Genomic DNA, 20,115 nt, shown 5'->3' on the forward strand with positions numbered 1-20,115 from the left:
GAGTGTGTTCTCATCTAAAATGTAAAAACACTAAACAGGCTCTCTCTCTGTTTACACACTTTATTGAGCATCAAGTCCAATATACATTGCATTGACACAAAATGGATATCAAAATAATAATAATAATAATAATAATGGCGTTAGGGTGGATTAACCTGGACACACCATTTTTTCTCAGAGCGTATTGCTTAATGACATTTCAAACGCACCGAATCTGTGCAAATACAGTGAACACCGGTCAGAGGAGGTCATGGTAGGTTATAAAATCCAAAGAAAGGTGTAATGTGGACAGCAGTCATGTGATCATAAAGCCTACAGAATATCTACCAACTGTACACGTCACATTCACTCAGAACTCCTTCAAACCTGATTGCATGCGCGAAAAACAAAAAACACGGTGAGATATTTGTTCTTTTTAATGTCAGTCAATCATGTATCATGGTTTCCAGACTGTGTGTATTCTTTAAAAAATAAATGGTGTGTTCATTTGTCCTCAGAACACGTTTACGAAGTGCCGAGAAAACGTCAGGTCTCGTTCAAAAACCCCAATTCAGTGATGGTGATAAATATTGTCCAAGATGTTGATTTAAAGAGGATTACCCAACGATAAACCCTCGAGTGAAAGTGACTTGTATCCTCCTTTACCCAGATGTTGATAAAAGCCTAACATGCCACACCAAAATAAGAAACGGAGCACCGAAAATTCCCCGTGTTAAAAAAAACCAAAAACTGATTTATTCACCTTTAAATTGAGTTAACGTGGATTTCTTTGCAGTTTTGGCTATTTCCCCACTGTATTTGGTTGTCTGTGATTCACTATAACGAGTGGTAATGAATAGATTTCCTAATGGACCATGAGGGATAGGTGTAAAAGGAGTTCTTAACCCACTAAATAATCATTCCTTTAGCAAATATTCATCCTGTTTTAGTTTGAAATCCGTCAGAAAATGGAGAAAAATTCTGAAGAGGTACTTTTAATTAAATATGGGAAGCAAAAATATATTAAATCATCCATTTACAAACTCACACAACTTGTGCAGTATAATCAAACTCATTTATCCAGGCGTATGAAGACTAATTCATTGCTATTTACAAAAAAAAAAATGCAGCATTTACTACAATTTTCTTGCACAAAAGTGTTTTAAATAGAGCATTTTAAGGTAAAAGTCATGCGTTTGTGGAGTAGTGTGCATAAGCGAGTTGATTAAACTTGGATTATACCGTATAAGTGTCAGTTTTTTTCATTTTTGTATTCACTTTGAAGGCATAAAAAAACACAATTTTCTTTGAGTATTTAAGGATGATTTGACTTAAATTGTGTGATATTTTGTGGGTGAAGAATTCCTTTAAGGATCAGGAGTATGAGAGGTTGAGAAGTTGCTTGTGTGCGAGGCTTTATATTATAAAACAATAACCCTCAAATCACTGAGTAAGCCATTCATTTCACATCTAGCAGATTAAACATAACGGAGCTGGTCATGCTGGTTTGAGAGTCAAGGTTTTATAAATAAAACGCTAACACACATGAGGCTGTTTTTTAGGAAATTAAACTGTGAAACCCCTCTTAAACTGTCTCTCTTAAAGATAACAAGACTGTGAGGAAGTGAAGCCCACAAAAGGCAACAGTGATTCAAAGACGGTGTGGAAAATAATCAGAAATATTGACCCGGATTCGTTGGGCGACGTTAATCTGGTGACGGGGTTTTATAGTTTTTACACAATCTTGACCACTGAATTGCATAAGAAACCTGGTACAAAGTAGAAACTGTTCAGCAGCAGATAAAAAAGCAAGTTAATTTACAGTAGTGACATATCTTACATCATTAATTTGTTCAAAATAAATTAAATTAAATATACAATTCCAGGTAGGAAACGGGTGAATTTCGCTGGTAGGGTTTCTCAAATTGGCTCGTCTGGCGGAAAATGAAACCGTTCACAGAAACGTGTTTGAAGCCAACCGGTTCCTTCCTCTGGCAAAAACAAGGGGTGCAAAAGCCTGCTGAATCTTCCCTCTGAAGGCATTCCCTTTACCTGCAAACAAACAAAGAAAACATTGTTATTATTATTGCTTAAAAAAAAAAATGGGAATTAAATTAATATCTAATCTTTGTCCTGTAACTTTTGGCGTAAGATAAAACAAGTTTTTTGTCTTGTTTGAATTATACTGAATGAAAAATATGAGTTTTTATATTTTTTCATTCAAACAGAGCATGAACAAATAAGTCTATAAATAATTCATCTGTATTTCAAGACTATTACAAGACTGTAATAATAATAAAAAATGCTGTTTAAGGGCGCCTTTCACGACACCCAAGTCCAAGGTACAATTGAGTAAATACGATAAGCGACAGGTAAAAACACAACAGGTGATCATGGAGGAGACGATAGGGTCAGGGGATTCAGGGCACACAGGTGACGGTGAGCACCACAGGGAGTAGGCTGATCTGAACAGGTTGTTTTTTAGTTGGGATTTGAATGTGGTGATGGTGTCAGACTGTCGGATGTGTAACTCTTAAACTTACCCTGGAATTTAAATGGATTCCTAATCAAAAGCCATCTCTTGACTTTTTCTTACACAGCGAGCCACCTTCCTCTTGAATTCTCCGTTAGGGTCCTCCCTCCACTCTTTCTGCGGGAACAAACAACACAATAGGATTGTTTCAGAGACAAATCCAACACAACAGGAACAACCAAGGTTTCTACGAGGAGGGGTGTGATCTTTTCTGACCCCTTCGTTTTGAGGCCAAAAAAACGCTCTGTTTTCCACTGTGTTTCCCGACGTAATTTAACAATATTGTATTAAATACTTCTTTAAATTATGGAATTACATCGGAGTAGAGTGTGTAGAAAAGTATGGAGTTTTTATATTTGAGTTGTATTTACCGATTGAATTTCTGGATGTTGAATTTTCCAACTAATTCAATCAGTGTTTCCGCCAGACCAGGGCTGAGAGGGCGTCCACCCCCGTGTGACGTCACGTTGTGTCACGTGACTTGAATTTTGAATTGAGCCGTCCCTTTATAGATACTATCTCTTTACGTATTAGTGATGGGAATTCCGGCTCTTTTTAGTGAGCCGGATCATTTGGCTCGGCTCACTAAGAAGAGCCAAATGATCCGGCTCCCAAACGGCTCTTCGTGTTACCACAGTTCACCACGGAGCCTCAGTTTCGCTGCTGCGAGGCTCCGGCGCTCGCAGTTCACGCGCGTGCTCCACTAGCACCCCCCGTCAAGGCTCGCCGGCAGTACACTTTCCGTCACAGGAACATGCTTTGCTGGCGGCGAAAATAATCCCACCAGACTCCCTTGCCCCTCCAACAGAGGGATGTCCTTTTTCCTTTTCGTCATTTCAAGCGATAAAAACTCGATCTTCTCTCGAATTATAATTTTTTTTTGGGCGCCCTCGGCTCGAGTTCAGGGCGTTCCGAGCTGGATAAGGGCGTCAAATGGCGGCAAGACGCCCCCCTGGCGGAAACACTGAATTCAATTAAACGTTTCTTTATTTCTTTGAACATTTCTTATATTACCTTGAAATAATGTAAACACACACAAGGCAAAGCTAAGACAAAAGGTAACATTTATTCATGCTAAAGCTTTTTAATATTCTCAACAATCAGTGACAAAAACATGTTAAAGTTTTTCAAAAAATAGAAATCCTGCCTGTTCATAAAATACAAATTAAAGGCATAAGTAAGTAGCCTTTTTAGTTTTCAGAGACTTGCCAATATAAAATAAAACTATCATGTTAAACTGGTATTTTGTGTGATTTTTCAAAACAAAGAACAATAATGCTCGACTCCAATCTGACTTGAAAAAACACTCGCTTGTTTTATAGTAAAGTAAAACATATATTTTTCTAAAGATTTGTAGACATTTTGAGTAGATTCAGAATTGTTGAAGATAAGAATATTGATTAAGATAAGATGTTCTTTATTGATCTCAAATTGGGATTTTTTAATTATTATTCATTATTACATGAATCAAATGCACCCCTAATTTCTATCGTCATGTGCATAAGGGGTGTAACTGACAACGTCACGTTTATTCATGCTCGTTACGTACTGTAGTAGGTGTTTGTGTTAGTATTCTGAATTATCAGTGATAAAAACATGTTCAAGTTTTTTTTTAAATATATAAATGCTGCCTGTTCATCAAAGAAACTCAGAAACTTTCCAATATAAACAAAAACGAAAAGTAAAATGTTTGAAATGTGGATTTCCAGAACAAGCACAATAATGCTTAACTCCAATCTGACTTGGTGGTTAAAAAATGATACTCCATCATCATCAATAAATGCTTTTAGGAAAAAACGTTATTAAATAATAGATTTTGAGATTTAGATTTCTAGTGTCATGTGCAGGGGAATAATAATAATAATAATAATAATAATAATAATAATACATGACACTTACTGTATATAGCGCTTTTCTAAAAACTGAAAGACGCTTTGACAGAAAAGACGGGGGGGGGGGGGGGTGGTCAGGGATTGAATGTAGTGTTGAACAGGTGGGGTTTGAGTGATTGGAGGTGTAACTCACCGCTGCGTCCACGTTGGCCGGCGAGTCGCTGTTGGGGTCTGCCAGCATGGAGATCACACTGATCATGATTGTCTCGACGGTATGGATCGGTAACCAGCGCTCCTCCGGCTTCTCGTAACCAAACTTATCCTCGCCGGGTTCGTGAAGAATCGAGATGCAAACATCCCCGTTCTTTGCAACTGGGGAGGAAAAGGAGGGAATGTTGTCTACAGTTTATAAAGGAAAATAATCCTATAATAATATTTCTAGATAAGATGTTCATGTTGATAGTTAGAAGTGCAACTCAACTGCAGATTACATTCATTATATCATATATATATCTGCTGATTGTTTTCTAGATTCATCGTGTATTGTTGAGTCAGTCCAAAGCCTAAAGATAATCACTTACAATTAGGGATGCTCCGATCAATCGGCCGCCGATACTCACTCTCTGCCGATCGATCGGTGCTTTCTAAAAATGCCGATTGCGAGAGCCGATCGCATGACGTAAAATACATGACACTTTTCTCTCTGCGCGGCAAAACAAGCTCGCCAACATGCCTTCACCGGTCTGGCAGTATTTTAAGGTGTCCGAAAAAGACAATAAAATAGCGGTATGCAACGTGTGTGAAGCAGAAATCCTGCAGCTCCGCCCGCTGTGACGGACCGGTGAGCGGAGCAGAACACACACTAAGAGTTAGACCTAACACACTTAGCTATTTTATCTACCTCTGGAACAAGCTAAACTAGTTATAAATATATTTATTCTTCACTGTCGGGTCGCTCATTACTGGATCAGTGAGCTGCATGAGATACTGACGGGCTGTCAGGAGAGAGAGAGAGAGAGAGAGAGAGAGAGAGAGAGAGAGAGAGAGAGAGAGAGATAGAGAGAGAGATAGAGATAGAGATAGAGAGAGAGAGAGAGCTAGAGAGAGAGAGAGAGATAGAGAGAGAGATAGAGAGAGAGAGAGAGAGAGAGAGATTCCGCTAATTTCTCCCGTGTTGAATAATGTACTTAATTTGAATGTAATAATGATGTTGGTTTGTGGAAGCTCCAGTGAATGAGCATTAACTGAGTTTTAAACATCACTTTAAAATGGAAGATCCCCATAGGCCCCGCCCACTCGATCGGATCGGCCGATACTGATTCCGGCGATCGGCCCCAAAATTGGCGATCGGAGCATCCCTACTTTAAATTATTGAAAGAAACAGAGAAGCATAACATCTCTTATATTTGAGATTCTAAAAACAGGATTTTGGGATGCAAATGAAACTATTAAGTATATTTTGATGCTAATACTTCTCTACTTTAACTTTAAAGTGCTCTCAGGACTTTTACTTGTAGCAGAGTATTTTAAGACCATAACAATGTGTATTTGACTTTAGTAAAGGATCTGTACTTCTTCAACCATTACTAATAACAGTAGTGTAAAGTAACTAAGTACATTTACATTTGTGATGGCATGTTTACCGTTTGGGTGCCAGATCTCAGTGATGAACTTCATCTTTGGAGGCCGTAGAGGATAATCATAGGGAAAGGTGAGGTATGCTTTGAAAAACCCTCCTTCACTGCAATAAAAAAAATCAGAGAAAGGACAAATGATGACTTCAAATAGTAATTTATATATCTCTCTGTTCATTGTATCTTGTTTGACAATATGTTCTCTCTTACAAAAGGGTATCTTGTGGACCGATGATCACGACTTCCCATTTATAAATGTCATCGTCGTCGATCAGACCAGCTGAAAAGCCCTCCACCGGGTTCTTGTTGAGCTCTGAAAAGAAAAGACACATTCTTCAATAGATGGACTAAACAACTGGAGATAAAATGCAACTTTAACAAAAGGGACAGGTCTATAACATGCATGAGCAGGTTAATGGGTAAATATTAAAGGATATATTTTGTAGAAGTTTGACAAATCCCTTGCAAAAGACAGAAATAAAAGGCAATTGTACGGAGAATGATAATAAATATATCATGTAGGCGATTGGTTTAATTTGACAAAGAAGCACACACTATATTCCATTAGGTTTAAAATGGGTGTTAAAAACTATTTAAAAGTTATCCAGGATTTGGTGAATGTTATTAGACCAATGCTTTGAAACCAGACCTCGACAGAACACCTTCAAGCAATAAATAATATTTCTAACTGTGGGGGAAACTTCTGAAGCAATTGGAGTCAGGACTCAGAGAGACACGATGGAGAGCTGGAGCTTTGATGGCAAACACTGACGGTTTATTTGGAGCTTCAGCCGGAGAATTCACAAGACATGTCACGGGCCACGAGTTGACCACACGGTTGAGATGCCACAATCAATTCTGAAGAACCCTCGTGTAGCTCCAGGTTTTAACTAGTTCAGAGTGTAATAATCAACATTCTTCAATAGATAGACTAAACAGCTGAGGACACTGAATCAACTTTAGTTGTCGCTTATGGCTCGGGGTCATCTACACCCCGAGAAGGATGTGTTCCAGGTGTCCCACAACAATGACTATCTCTGACCGAGAGTTGCCCAGTCATAAACTGCTAACAACAACAATATGCTAGGGCAGCCCCTCCTTATGGGAGATAACGGCTGCTCAAGGTTGGTCAGCTGTGTCAGAGGGCGAAGGAGGACATGCAGGGCAAATTATTCCCCAACACTAACAACTAAGGATTTTAATAGATTTTAAAAATGTGTGAAAAGCAACAACACAAGAGGTAAAAACCCAGCTGCTGCGAGACATTATGCAAACGTAAAAATGTTTCAAAGATAAACGTTTAAAAGATAAATCTGCGACAATAACACTGACATTGAATGTGGGTCACATGTTTTTTCATACAAGTTCTACTGTGAAGCAGCTGCAGGACATGTTGAGTTTGAATTGACAAAAAACGGCCACAATGAAAGAGTCGTATGTCTTTCAGTATTTTGAAAAAGCAAAGGTCCAATGGAGTTGATTTGCCCTCCTGAGGCCTTGTTTCCATGATTTGTCCCAGACATAGGCTCCTGGTTAGAGCCTTACGTTTCTAACAAAGTGGAGCTGCATTGATTTAGTCCAGTACGCTAAAAGTTTTGGTGTCAAAAAAGTATTAAAAAATGCCCTTTTCAGCCTCTCAAACATGTAGACTTTCTGCTTTGAATTTTGAATTGAGCCGTCCCTTATAGATACTATCTCTTTACGTTAGTGAGCCGGATCATTTGACTCGGTTCTCTCACGGCCCCTACACACGGCGGCGTCCGTTGACTCTTCAACGCTTCTGTCCATTCACTTTGAATGGGGTGACGTCACGCTTCGCCGAACTGCAAAAGTAGAGCAATGTTCTACTTTTGAAGCTTTGACGGAGGCGTCAGCCAATCAAATCCCGCTTATGCAAATCTGCCAGTACAAGCGCTAGCCAATCAAACCGCGTGTATGCTGGGAGAGCCAGACCGCAGTTCATTTCCTCATATGCCAAAAAATGGAGGAGAAAATAATCGTAGCGGTAGGGAATCACCCGGTGCTTTATGATCGGTCCCTGTTCACCTACCGGGATACAAACCGGAGGAGCCAGGCATGGAGGGAGGTGGCAGAGACAGTGGGTGAAACTGGTAGGTTTTCGCCTGTTTGGGGAGTTTATATCCAGTGTACTTCGTTTGAATGGACAGCTAGCAGGCATAGACAGTATTTAGCCAGCATGGAATGTTGCGTAAAATAGCACCATAGACATTAATGTCATAAATGTTCATCATATAAAGTGTGACATGTAAAACCTTTTATGCAATTGACAGGAGAGATTCATGTGATTGGTTGTTGGTCGCGTAAACTCCCCAAGCTCAAGACACGCCCACTGCCAAGCGTCAACGCACGCCGCCGTGTGTAGGGGCCGTGTGTAGGGGCCGTTAAAGCGCCGGCTGTTTCGCCTCCCAAACGGCTCTTCATGTTACCACAGTTTACCACGGAGCCCCTAGATTCCACCGGGTCCGCCTGCGTCGCGTTACGGCCGCGCCGCGGCGTTCGCAAAGATCGCGGCCACTCTAGTCAATGGGTGCTATTCCAGCAGTCGCACCGCGTTACGGCTCAGAAGCGTCCCAGAAGCGTGTCGGCGCTGGGCTCCGCTCAAAATGGGATTCAAGTCTATTTTTCTACGCGACGCGAGGCGTTGCAGAGGCGCCGGGCAGGAAGTGGACCGGTCAGAGCATCCGGCCCATCCCCAAAATAAACTAATTTTGCAGACCCTATCCCTCCGTAGTCTTTCAAATAGGAGGAGAAATGCAGGCACTGTGTAAATTATATTTATGGAATAATGATGATGATGAATGCATTTTTTTACCACTAAAATACAGCAACACATCTTTGATTCATGTCGTTTATAACTGGAATATTACAATTATCCTGTCCAGGAAATATGCCCAAATCAACAAAAACTGCGAGCCGGCAGGCAAGACGCTCCGCTTCTGAAATGCTTCTGAAACGCGCCTGGTAGGGTATGACGCCGGAGGAGGCCGGACCAAAACTGCGGCACGTAACGCGACGCAGACGGACCCGATGGAATCTAGGGGTCAGTTTCGCCGCTGCGAGGCTCCGGCGCTCGCAGTTCATGCGCGTGCTCCACTAGTTCAACACCCCCCCCCCGCTCATCGCCCCTCCAACAGAGGAATGTCCTTGTCCTTTTTCCTTTTCATAATTTCAAGCGATAAAAACTCTCGATCTTCTCTCGAATTATTAATTTTTTTGGACGCCCTCGACTCGAGTCAAATGACGGCAAGACGCCCCCCTGGCGGAAACGCTGTCTCACATTATTGAAAGTTCAATAAAGTTTGACTAAGGCTGACTGAATCAAATCGTGGTTTCCAATCATAATCAACAGCGCTGAAGTGAATCATCAACTTGAAAAACTGAATTGAGTCAAACTGTAAAGTGATTCACAAACCCACACAGAACCCAAAATAACTCCGTCAGAGAAAAGGAAGATGTTCTGTCTTTCTTCTGAAGTGACGGGTGGCTGTCGTCATTCAGAGTCACACATTTAAACTGGACTCCTGCTGTGAGTGTAACTTCAGTGTTTCCCCTACCATTGTCTTGGAGGGGCGCTGCGCCCCCCCCCCTGAAATTCAAGGTGTCTAAAAAAAGAAAAGATTATAATTTTTTCATATTCTTTTTTTTATATATATATATATATATATATATATATATATATATATATATATATATATATATATATATATATATATATATATATATATATATATATATATATATATATATATATATATATATATATATATATATATATATATATATATATATATATAGCACCAAATTGCAACTAATCTCTATCTACTGTCACTTTTCACATTGAACATGTGCTCTTTTATTAAATAAACTAAACGCTTTCATTAGAAGTTGTGAGTTTAGTGTTTTTGACCCTAAGAAACACTAATGCACTAAACAATAACAATAATCCACAGCTCCTCTCTGCTCCAGAGGATTTACAAATATATATATATATATATATATATATATATATATATATATATATATATCCCAATGCAACCCCCCCCCCCCCACCCGCTCAGGCAGCACCCCCCAAAGCAGTAAACCTAGGGGAAACACTGAACTTAATCTGTAGGTCACTTTGTCTAGTGTATAAATGGAAATAATAATATAATAATATGTCTTGATACAACGTCTGGGATGCTGATAATTAGGAATGCAGCTCAACTACAGATTACACTTATTATACATTATAAATCTGCTGATTATGTTCCAGATTCATCATGTATTGTTTTGTTATTAAAAGAAAGATAAAAGCATGAAATCTCTATATTTGAGATTCTAAAAACAGGATTTTGGGATGAAAATGAACTTGAATGAATAATACTTCTTCTGAACTTTATATATTTCTGAAATGTGCTTTTGTGCAGAATAAGTACTTTTACTTTTTGTACTACAAGTATATTTTGATGCCAATGCTTCTCTACTTTTACTCATGTAACATCTTGCTTTTTCAGGACGTTTACTTGTAGCAGAGTATTTTTAGAGCATAAACATGTGTATTTTACTTTAGGAAAGGATCGGAGAACGCTCCACTTCAACCATTACTAATAACAGTGGTGTAAAGTACATTTACTTGAGATACTTGTACTTTACTTGAGTATTTCCATTGTATGCTACTTCGTACTTTTACTCCACTACATGTATTTAATACCTTTAGTTACTTCACAGATCTGGATGAATGATGTGAAATATAATCAAGTGTTAAATCAGACTTTAGTTCCACCTGGAGTAAATTCACAAGCTACCCTGCAGTATACAAAGTCATTCAAACTAGCTGCACCTTTACCAGCTTTGAGAACACTTTCATGATCAATCATTATAAAACATATCATATATATTATTCTGAAATGGACCAATCTGCACAATGAGTACTTTTACTGTCGGTACTATATGTTGATGATAATAGTTGTGTACTTGATTGCAGGACTTGTACTTGTAACAGAGTATTCCTACACTCTGGTACTTCTACTCAAGTACCAGGTCTGAGTACTTCTCCACCTCTACTAATACAGTAGCTTATAGTTTTATGTACATCTCAGAATATAAACATCCATCATTAGCAGATCTGACGTCATCAGAGCAGATGAGTCTTCGGATTGATTATTCCTTTGTTCCGTCCGCTAACTAATGTCCAACTTGCTAACCAGCTAGCATGGCCGGCATCTTTTCAGATATGTGTTTAATTAAGCCACATTAATTAGTGAATCTGTCTTATAATGTTAGCTAATAAAAGCAGCCTAGCCACGTCTTGATCTGCGGTGATAAAGAGACCCGTTATATTAGCTTCCTGAGCTAACTCCTATGGCGTAAACACAGCTAAAAACAGAAGCTAACGTTAGCTGCTAGATGGTTAGCCTTTATAACGGCTGTATTCCCTTACAATATTTAACTCATATTCACCTACCTGCCAGTTGTTTTCGGAGAAGTAATGCTGATTGTTCGGTCATGGTACGCTGACTTAGATGGAAATGACTTTGTGTTGACAAATACTTTCCAAATAATAGAGGTAAAGCTGTGGATTTAGCGCTGCTGGTTTCTCTGTGTTTTGACACAAGGCTCAGCTGCTGGATGTAGCTCTGCGCATGCGCGGCGGCAATTCACTGTTGATCACCAGAGGCTTGAAAAGAAACACACACCTGGTTCCAGTTATTGTGATTGCTGCTCAGTTCAGACTGCATCAGCCTGCGCTCACTCAATCTGAGTGTCCCTGGGTCAAATAAAGGATCCCCCAGTAGACAAACACATCCACATTTGCACCTTTGTCAGAGTTTTAAAATAAAGAGTCTGTGTGAGAGACTGAGGCGCTATGGATCAATGTGACTGCACAAATGAAAACATTGGAGGCCATGATGGGAGCAGTGACTCCCTGGAAGACCTTCAGGATTCAAGGTAAGGACCGCATGGTGCACTTCGAAAACTAAGTTAATTTTATTTGTAGGATTGTGACGATGACATATATTTGTCCTTTTAGATCCCTCCCATAGACGTATCTTTAACTTTGGATTTGAAACCTAGTAGCCCAATCCTTTTACTCAGCAAACTAGCTAGAGGAGGACAATCCAGAATTGTCTGTATTAATAACATTTTAAACGTTTACTTTTAACTAACTGTGAACTGCTTATTAAACGCAGGGCAGCAGATACAGCTGAGGAGGAAGAGCTGTGTGTGTCCTTCCAGTCAAAGTACTTCAATTTATGTAAGTGTATCTTTCTCTGCGCTATTGAGTGGTTAAATAGTGTAACTTACAGCCATGTCATGTGTCTTTCCTTCATTTCCTTGTTTGCTCTGAAGACCCTCTGTACCAGGACTACCAGGCATACTGTGAGGCGGAGAGCGATGATTTGAACAAACGGAACACAGGTTTTTTGAGCGCACTGACAATCCCCCAGGAGCTAGACACTCCTATTATTGCCTACTGCAGCAGCGTTAATTATACAAGCTTTCAACAACTATCCAATGCTGGGAATATATGCTTGGCTGAGGCTCCCCTAGTCAGGCGTTCGACCCTTTGGCGAGATCTAGAGGAGGTGAAGGCGTCTGGCCTGCTCACAAGGTTGCCAGAAGAAGAGATCAAACTTCAGGAGGTGAGTGGAAAATTCTGTATCCAATCCTCCTCAGAAGCAGCTCACAGATTATTGTTAAAGGCTCAGTAACTTCATTAAAAGCTGGACACTTTAGTTTATTGGAAATGTTCCCAAAACGGGATTAAATATACTATTTTCCAGGGAATTATTTTAGGCTGTGAAACTATGAAAATGTATTAGTGAGGTTTATTAGTTTTGCTGACAATAAGAAACCAAAATATCCTCCTACTTTTGCAGAGAAATTAATTGTCACAGAAATGTATACATAATGAATTCTTCTCTTTTTCTCCCTCTGAAGTTGATGTTTGAGTTGATCGGCTCTGAAGTGTCTTCCCTAAACAGCCTTACTGTTGCTGTCAAACACTTCTATGCTTCGAAGGAACTAAAACAGTCCCTGACTCCAATGGAGCATCACCATTTGTTTTCCAACATTTGTCAAATAATGGCAGCCAGTAAAAAGTGAGAACTCCACATATCACTAAATCTTATTTATTTTTTAAGTGTTTACGTCTGCTAAATTTGAGTTTTTGTCACTTAGGTTCCTAATGGATCTGGAAGGCCAACTGGAGGAGAGTGTGTTGATTTCTCAGGTGGAAGACATTGTGCTGCAGCACTGCCCTGAGTTTCACAGGGTCTATGTGCCGTATGTGATCAACATGAGGTACCAGGAGACGATGGTCAACCAGCTGCTGTAAGTCTCTGTACATTACATTACTGCTGGCGCTCCACAACACCAATAACTTTATATTCAATCTCTTCCATTTCCAAGGCAGCAGAACAGAGATGTTCTGCATTTAATCGAGAACATTGAGAGTCACACAGACTGTCAAAGACAGAACCTGAGGTCATTCCTTGTACTTCCTTTCCAAAGAATTACACGTATTAAACTCCTCCTTCAGGTTAGCGTCTCATGATATTTTAATTGTTTGCAAGCATATACATATATATTTAACCAGCACAATGTGTTTCAGACCTCTTCTAAGGTTTGTGTTGGGTTGTCTTTCATTTCAGAGCATCCTGAAACAGACCAAACCAGACGCCGACTCTAAATCCAATCTCGAAAAAGCAATAGCAGCCATCCACAAGGTAAGAGTTTTACAGGGTCTGTGAGCAATCGAAGGCATGTGATTAGCAAATAGACTAAAAGAAATGTGAAATGTTATGCATTCTTCTCTGACCCACAGATTGTAACAGAGTGTGATAAGGGGGTCCGAAAAATGGAACACATTGAGGAGCTGGTTTATCTGGACAGGCTGCTGGATTTTGGCAAAATGAAGGTGGCGAGTTTCTTAACACAGGTTACAAAAAACAGGATCAAGTCTTTTATAAAATCTGACTGAATGTCTCTTCCTCGTTGCAGTCTGTCCCTCTGGTTGTAAGCGGGCGTGTTCTGCTGCACCAGGGTCCCATGAGACACAGTTGCTTCTCAAGTGTATACCTCCACCTCTTTAATGACCTTTTGGTCATCTCATCAAAGAAGTATTGGTTCCAACACGCGGGGTTCACAGTTATGGATCATGCTGAATTCCCCAGACATGTGAAAGTGAAGCATGTTCAGACTGAGCTCCTGGGTCCGCCCCCAGACTCCTTCCTGTTGCATCTCTCTAAAAGTCACACCGGACAACCCACCACCATGAAACTTGCTGGAGAAACAAGGTACACGTGGACATTTTGTATATGTCTTTTAATACTAATAAATATCCTGTAGTTGATTAATTTATTATTGGCTTTTTATGATTTTATTGCAGGTCGGATACAGAGGTGTGGATGAAGTTGCTGCAGTGTAAACGGTAGATGATTCATGACTCTGCGAACTCATTTTAAACTTCGATTTGTGGTTGTTTTTAAATTGCACATTTAAACTTTTTGTATTACTTCTTGAGAATGTATTTATTCACTTGTATTAAAATGCTGGAAACTTTTAATCAATTTGTCTTTCACTTCATTATAAACAAGTTTAGCCCTATTCTGACTAAAACACTTCAAATGAATAAAGAAGGTATGAATAGAGTCTGAGGAAAAAATGGCCACTGATCTTTTCACTGTGAAATATTGATAAAACATTTAACCCAATACCAAGCAGACATTATTTTGACTCCGTGTAGGTCAGGGGTGTCAAACTCAAATACACAGTGGGCTAAAATAAAAAAAACGGGTACTAGTCGAGGGCCGGGCTGGTTCAATGTTTATTGCGAAACTTATTGAAATGAACTTATTGCACATATTAAACCTGGAACTAACAAAGCTTAAATTATTGCCTATAAAAACAACATTAAATAATCAGTTGCATTCATTTCGTATGGCTCTATCTGCAGCTTTCCCAGAGTCATTTCTTATGATTACATTTTTCCACAGGCCAACAACAGCTTCAAAAAAACTATTTCCCTCAAAGAAAAAAACAAACATGCCCTGTTGTCGTGAGAAAGAAAGTGCAGAAGGAAACATCCATTAAACTCAGTGTGCTGCTCTGTGATGCTCGTTCAAGCCAGATACTTGGCATCTCATCTTGGGTGCAAGTTCATCAATGTTTGGGGTCAGGCTCTGAGCTGAGGAAACCCTCAGGATTGAGTGAAGGTGTGCGTGCATTATACCGGCGGGCCAGATCTAATAGTAATTAGAAATTATCCTGCGGGCCGAAATTAAATCCACCACGGGCCTGATTTGGCCCCCGGGCCTTGAGTTTGACACATGTGGCGTAGGTGTTTTAAGTACATGTATAAAGGAAATCTGTAATATCATCGGTAACAAAGCAAAGAAACGAGCTGTAATACTTAAAGGGGACCTATCATGCAAAATGCACTTTTGTACGTCTTGTATACATGAATATGTGTCCCCGGTGTTCCAGGGAACTCACCAAGTGTCAGAAAACACAACCCTCTCTATTTTCCTCCATACCCAAATCACTAAAAACGGGGCTGCAACGGATCTGATAAAAACTGATCCAGATTTGAACATTCCTCTGACGTCAGGACGGCGGAGCTGACCTATCAGGGGAATGAGAGGTTGCCGTGGCATGGTAACAGCATGGTAACACAACGCTCGTAACTCGGCCCCCTCCTTTGCAGGGGGGCGTGGTCAGCTGCAGCGCATGCAAAGACCGGGTGGAGGAAAGCAAAATAGAGCGAAATGAGGCATGGCTAAAATGCATGATCTGTTTGGTATTTTGAAAAAGAAAACTTATAAATATACCTTATATAGGTATGGCCCTACAATATATTATTCAAATATAGCATGATAGGTCCACACGCAGCACTGGTACGCTCCACGTCTCCTGGAAGTCTCTCTCTGCCACGTCACAGTGCATGAAAAGGTCAAATTTGAAGAAGACATTAAGGCCAAGCTCTGAATAGATATAGCACTTATAGAGTAAGTATTCAGATTAACTTTCATAACATTCATATTTTTTTAAAGAATGTTAGAGGATACTTGGTGCCAACCACCAATTTCACAAACCGACCCACAGGAGCCCCGGTCCATTTAGCGATATGGTTTGACAGATCATCAAAGGAGGTCCTGTCAGTGAAGGAGAACAGGAAGAGGACGGTGTCCACCTGCTCCTTACAGGCCTGGAGACAGGAAAGTGTGATTTAACATAAAGTCTGACAGAAGACATCAGGAATGTTTGTTTAGTCTATTATAGAATAATGTGAGCGTAGTGTGCAAACACACTATATCACCAACACACCGGCAGCAGATGGTCGAATCTACGCAAGGCATTCTCCCCACAGTCCCACCGCTGCAGACGGAAGAAAAGCACTCTGCCATTTTCTCTTAGTTTTACCGGCCAGTACACCACCGTTGTCTCAATACCTTGAACAAAACATAAATAAAATCAAATAAAATGTGTGGTCTCACCTGATCAACCCTTTACATGTGTAAATTATTCTTAAAAAACAACTGACTCGCATTGATCTGGGTCTACCTGTGGTTTCATAGTGCATGTTGGGACGTGCAGCCAGAGCAGTCTTCCCCACTCCACTCTTGCCGGAGAGCAGTGGCGTAAATAGTGTGTCTTTGGGCTTTATCTGCCACTAACATGTGTTTTGGGACAAAATAAAGAGTCGTGCCTTAAACAAAGCAGGCACTGCTTTTGAGTATGCTTAAGGTTAACCTCATAAAGTTTTTGCAGACCTTAAAGGATAATTAATAAATGTTACGCTCAGTCCCAGAACCGCAGCACCTCCTGCTCCCCCTCACATCCATTCACCTAGGAAACAGACCACCCCGAGCCACGCCCCCCCGACCCCCGAAGACCCCCCCCGGATCCCCTCTACTGCCATCCCAGCCGGTGCAGAACCAAGCGATGCCAAAGCCCACCATGCTGCTGCTGCTGTGTCTGATGAGGGACCCTCTAATGGCGCATTTCCACTACACGGTCGGCCTCGGCCACGCTCGGTACGGCTCGGTACGGCTTGGCCTTAACAGGGCCGACTCACTTCATGCTGCGCTTCCATTACAGTTTAGGAACTGGGGTAGTTACTATAGTAACGCAGTGTAGGCGGAGCCGTGACGTCATCTTCAATGAGACCTCCAGAAACACAACACAGCCGTTAGCTGTTAGCACTCAGAGCTCACAGCTCCTTATATATATTCAGAAACTCGACAAAAGTTAAACAAGTACACACCACAGACTGCCTGTGTCATGGTGAATACAGTCGCTGCTTTATTTATGTCTGTATAGGCCGTTGTTGTGAGTGTGGACGGTCGGAGCATATACTGCGTTAGCTTAGCCAATCTCCATCTAGAAAAACACGCATTTTAAAAGGTTTTTCGCCTGCCGTCTGTCTGCAGACTTGACAAAGCATTAATTCATGGTTTTTACTAACCGGTATCAGTATATTGTTACTTCGGCATCATTTTGAGACGTGTATTACAATTAAATCACGGTCAAATATGTCCATCTTGTTGTAGTTGTAGCCCCTTGCCAGCGCTCCTCTCTCTAGTTTAGCATACTCAGCCCGACTCAGCCCTGTTTGTTGGCCTCGATAGAACCACAATTTTCTCGGGCCAGAAAAGACGTGAAAAAGTGGCCCCGGGCCGGGCCGGGCCGGAACTAGGCCTAGTGGAAGCGCAACCAAAAACGGGCACGGCACGACACGGCACACTTAAAGCGAGCTCCGCGCTGTAGTGGAACTGCGCCATAAGGGTCTCGCGCCTGTCCTCTCTGAACAGGAGGAGCGTCTGGATGGGGACACATTGGAGACTGCGGTGGGACAAAAACCCCTGCAGCGTCCAGAGAGGAGGACAGATAATTGTGGGCGAGCTGAAGTGAATAACATCAGCAGTTTTCAGACTGAGCCAAAGGATCCTCCTGACCCCACAGGGGACCTGGAGGTCAGGGAGCCCCCGGAGGGCCAGCAGGGGAGGGGGGTCGCAGACGGACGGGCCTCTGGCACCAACACCCCAGACTCTCTCGGCCTCCAGACTGAGCACACTTTCCTCAGCCCTCTGTCCATGGCAGTGGGCTCACCTGAGGAAGTCTCAAGCACCTCAACCCTCTCCTCCCCTCCTCTTGCCCCCCAGCTGACATCTCCGGCCCCTCCTGTCCCTTCTCCACATCCTTTGAGAACAATTTCCATCTGAACACATCCAGAGGATCCAGGCAGCAGGGTTTTCTGCCCGGGAGGCCGCAGAGGCGCTGGAACAAGCCCAGGGGGTCGTGGAGCTCGCTCTGCTGGCACTACTAGCCCGCAGCATCACTGTGCCCACCTAGACTCATACCTAGTCCTAGTCCCCCCCTCCCCTCAGCGTCTCTCTGATTTATACCTTGATACTGACCCAGATGTCTCTTCTTATCAGGGAGCACGTTTAAACATGGAAATGCTGTCTCTCTCTGTGTGTCCTACAGAATATCCCAGACAAACAGGACAACTGGTAAAACGTGTCCAGATACTGCTGATATGTGAGGTGTGTTTGCATGCAAGTGTTTTGGGTGGCCACCCATTTCATTGGTTTTTAGAGAGTTGGTATGGTAGATTGATTTTCTTCTTTTTCTGTTGTCCAATGTATTAATAATTCTTTAAACTTTATTATGATTTCCCCTTTGATTCCTCATAAAACTCTTGTTTAAACTGAAATAAAATCTCAAAATAGATTAGCGTTACTCCTCTGTCTGCTGAGCTTTAGATCATTCAGCACAAACACGAATATTTGAAACAATGTTGTGATGAATGATTTTATGCTGGTAGCTCTTTGGCTCACAAATTAGAACCTAAAGGTGGACAATGGTCATTGTGGGAACTGCTGCTGTTAAGAAGGTTTGATCAGTGTCGATCAAGTTTACAATTTCTCTAGATAAGTGAAAGTCCCCTTTATCCACGGTTATTATCACGGAAATATCAATTGGGCTATAGTTTGTTGACGTATCATAGATGGCATTTTCCAAGTCAGTATGTATTTCAGAAGGTATCTTTTACGGTATTTCTTCTTTCTACAGTTAAAAAGCATTTCCATGTGTAGATTACAAACCTGTTCGTTGTAGCTCCTGTTTAGAAATTCCTTTTTATTTTGTGTCAAATCTTCACAGTTTGTGTTCATGCCCTTTTAAAAACACCCATTTTCATTTTGTAATCTGTTAAGATATTGTCATGTCGGTGCATCATATATCAAGGATGGATTTTAATGCCTTTATTTGGGTCATATACAAACAATGTTCAGGCAGATTGAATTATCTACTTTTATCTTGTATGAAATTTTAAATTGCAAATAAAATGGAAATAGTATACTACTGCATTTTTATAATCAAGTCATACAAAACCACTAATCGAAAGAAAAAAAGTGTTTTCCATTTAGAAAAATTACTTAGCTAAATGAACAACCCAACTTACGAAATATGATAGATATCAGTTAATAATCTTTTTCTGAATTGTTAAATGAAAAAAGTTAAGAATCTCAATTACCCAGAGCGCTGATGTTCAAAAATTGCTAGATTTGTTCAGAAAACCGTCTGAAACTGAAAAAAGGACAAGCATTCAACCACTTATTCAGATTTGAACTAGTTTGTATTGAACTGGGACACAGCTAGAGATCAGTGATGATGTGTTTTAAACAGAGATAGAAGAAGCAGAATCACAATTCCTTTATTAATCCCAAAGAGGGGAAATGTGCAGTTTTTCTTCTACAAAACCTTGTTAACAAGACCCCTACTGACATTAACATAACCACACACATTATACATTACATGCAGAATAAAAGTATTACTAAAAAATAATTAAAATAGTATAATAAAAAAATAAAATTATACTTAAATACTAAAATAACATAAGTCAAAATATTACAATTAAATAAAAAAATTATTAAAATGATAAAATACAAATATAATCAAGAAAAGCGACTGCAGTGCATTTTTTTTTACATTATGAATTGGCCAAAGGATATTTATTTCATTTCCTATGGAGAGTGTTGCTAGGAGGGAATTTCTATATTCATAAATAATATTCATAAACTCAGAAAGGGTAAACAACAACTAATGATATAGTCATTAACTACATCAT

At 40.5% G+C, this 20,115-nt stretch overlaps 3 protein-coding genes across 4 annotated transcripts; 1 reads left to right on the top strand and 2 right to left on the bottom strand.

The window, feature by feature from the left end:
• Positions 1-46: 46 nt before the first annotated feature.
• LOC117484798 (ubiquitin-conjugating enzyme E2 G1-like) lies at positions 47-11,618 on the bottom strand. Its single transcript, XM_034133235.1, has 6 exons — positions 11,443-11,618; positions 6,189-6,291; positions 5,988-6,085; positions 4,538-4,716; positions 2,523-2,629; positions 47-2,031 (listed from the first exon to the last, which is right to left on the bottom strand). The coding sequence occupies exons 1-5, from the start codon at positions 11,483-11,485 to the stop codon at positions 2,543-2,545; spliced, it is 510 nt and encodes a 169-aa protein (XP_033989126.1). The 5' UTR covers positions 11,486-11,618; the 3' UTR covers positions 47-2,031; positions 2,523-2,542.
• Positions 11,619-11,699: 81 nt separating this feature from the next.
• On the top strand, positions 11,700-14,547 carry LOC117484792 (rho guanine nucleotide exchange factor 19-like). Of its 2 annotated transcripts, none has more exons than XM_034133229.1 (10): positions 11,700-11,927; positions 12,170-12,234; positions 12,330-12,622; positions 12,921-13,081; positions 13,161-13,313; positions 13,392-13,521; positions 13,634-13,708; positions 13,807-13,899; positions 13,983-14,278; positions 14,371-14,547. In XM_034133229.1, the coding sequence occupies exons 1-10, from the start codon at positions 11,845-11,847 to the stop codon at positions 14,414-14,416; spliced, it is 1,395 nt and encodes a 464-aa protein (XP_033989120.1). In that variant the 5' UTR covers positions 11,700-11,844; the 3' UTR covers positions 14,417-14,547. The 2 variants fall into 2 exon arrangements, with proteins under 2 accessions (XP_033989120.1, XP_033989121.1); XM_034133230.1 differs by having other exon boundaries at positions 11,786-11,927; positions 12,175-12,234.
• A 1,295-nt stretch (positions 14,548-15,842) lies between these two features.
• LOC117484767 (ciliogenesis and planar polarity effector 2-like) lies at positions 15,843-16,902 on the bottom strand. Its single transcript, XM_034133195.1, has 5 exons — positions 16,843-16,902; positions 16,545-16,653; positions 16,308-16,432; positions 16,052-16,188; positions 15,843-15,942 (listed from the first exon to the last, which is right to left on the bottom strand). Exons 1-5 carry the CDS (start codon positions 16,900-16,902, stop codon positions 15,843-15,845), a joined length of 531 nt encoding a protein of 176 aa, XP_033989086.1.
• Positions 16,903-20,115: the final 3,213 nt, after the last annotated feature.

The sequence above is a fragment of the Trematomus bernacchii genome, unplaced genomic scaffold (assembly GCF_902827165.1).
Source record: "Trematomus bernacchii unplaced genomic scaffold, fTreBer1.1, whole genome shotgun sequence".
Classification (NCBI taxonomy): domain Eukaryota; kingdom Metazoa; phylum Chordata; class Actinopteri; order Perciformes; family Nototheniidae; genus Trematomus; species Trematomus bernacchii.

Excerpts from the sequence above, each read along its gene's own strand:
- LOC117484792 (XM_034133229.1), top strand. The coding sequence starts at position 11,845 with ATGGATCAATGTGACTGCACAAATGAAAACATTGGAGGCCATGATGGG. Across the intron at positions 13,709-13,806 it reads CAATAGCAGCCATCCACAAG|ATTGTAACAGAGTGTGATAA; the intron begins GTAAGAGTTTTA and ends TCTGACCCACAG. Across the intron at positions 14,279-14,370 it reads AAACTTGCTGGAGAAACAAG|GTCGGATACAGAGGTGTGGA; the intron begins GTACACGTGGAC and ends ATTTTATTGCAG.
- LOC117484767 (XM_034133195.1), bottom strand. The coding sequence starts at position 16,902 with ATGGCAGTAGAGGGGATCCGGGGGGGGTCTTCGGGGGTCGGGGGGGCG. Across the intron at positions 16,654-16,842 it reads GGGGGGCGTGGCTCGGGGTG|TGGCAGATAAAGCCCAAAGA; the intron begins GTCTGTTTCCTA and ends AACACATGTTAG. Across the intron at positions 15,943-16,051 it reads GTGAAATTGGTGGTTGGCAC|CAAATTTGACCTTTTCATGC; the intron begins CAAGTATCCTCT and ends TAATGTCTTCTT.
- LOC117484798 (XM_034133235.1), bottom strand. The coding sequence starts at position 11,485 with ATGACCGAACAATCAGCATTACTTCTCCGAAAACAACTGGCAG. Across the intron at positions 6,086-6,188 it reads GGTCCACAAGATACCCTTTT|TGAAGGAGGGTTTTTCAAAG; the intron begins GTAAGAGAGAAC and ends TTTTTATTGCAG. Across the intron at positions 4,717-5,987 it reads TGAGATCTGGCACCCAAACG|TTGCAAAGAACGGGGATGTT; the intron begins GTAAACATGCCA and ends TTTCCTCCCCAG.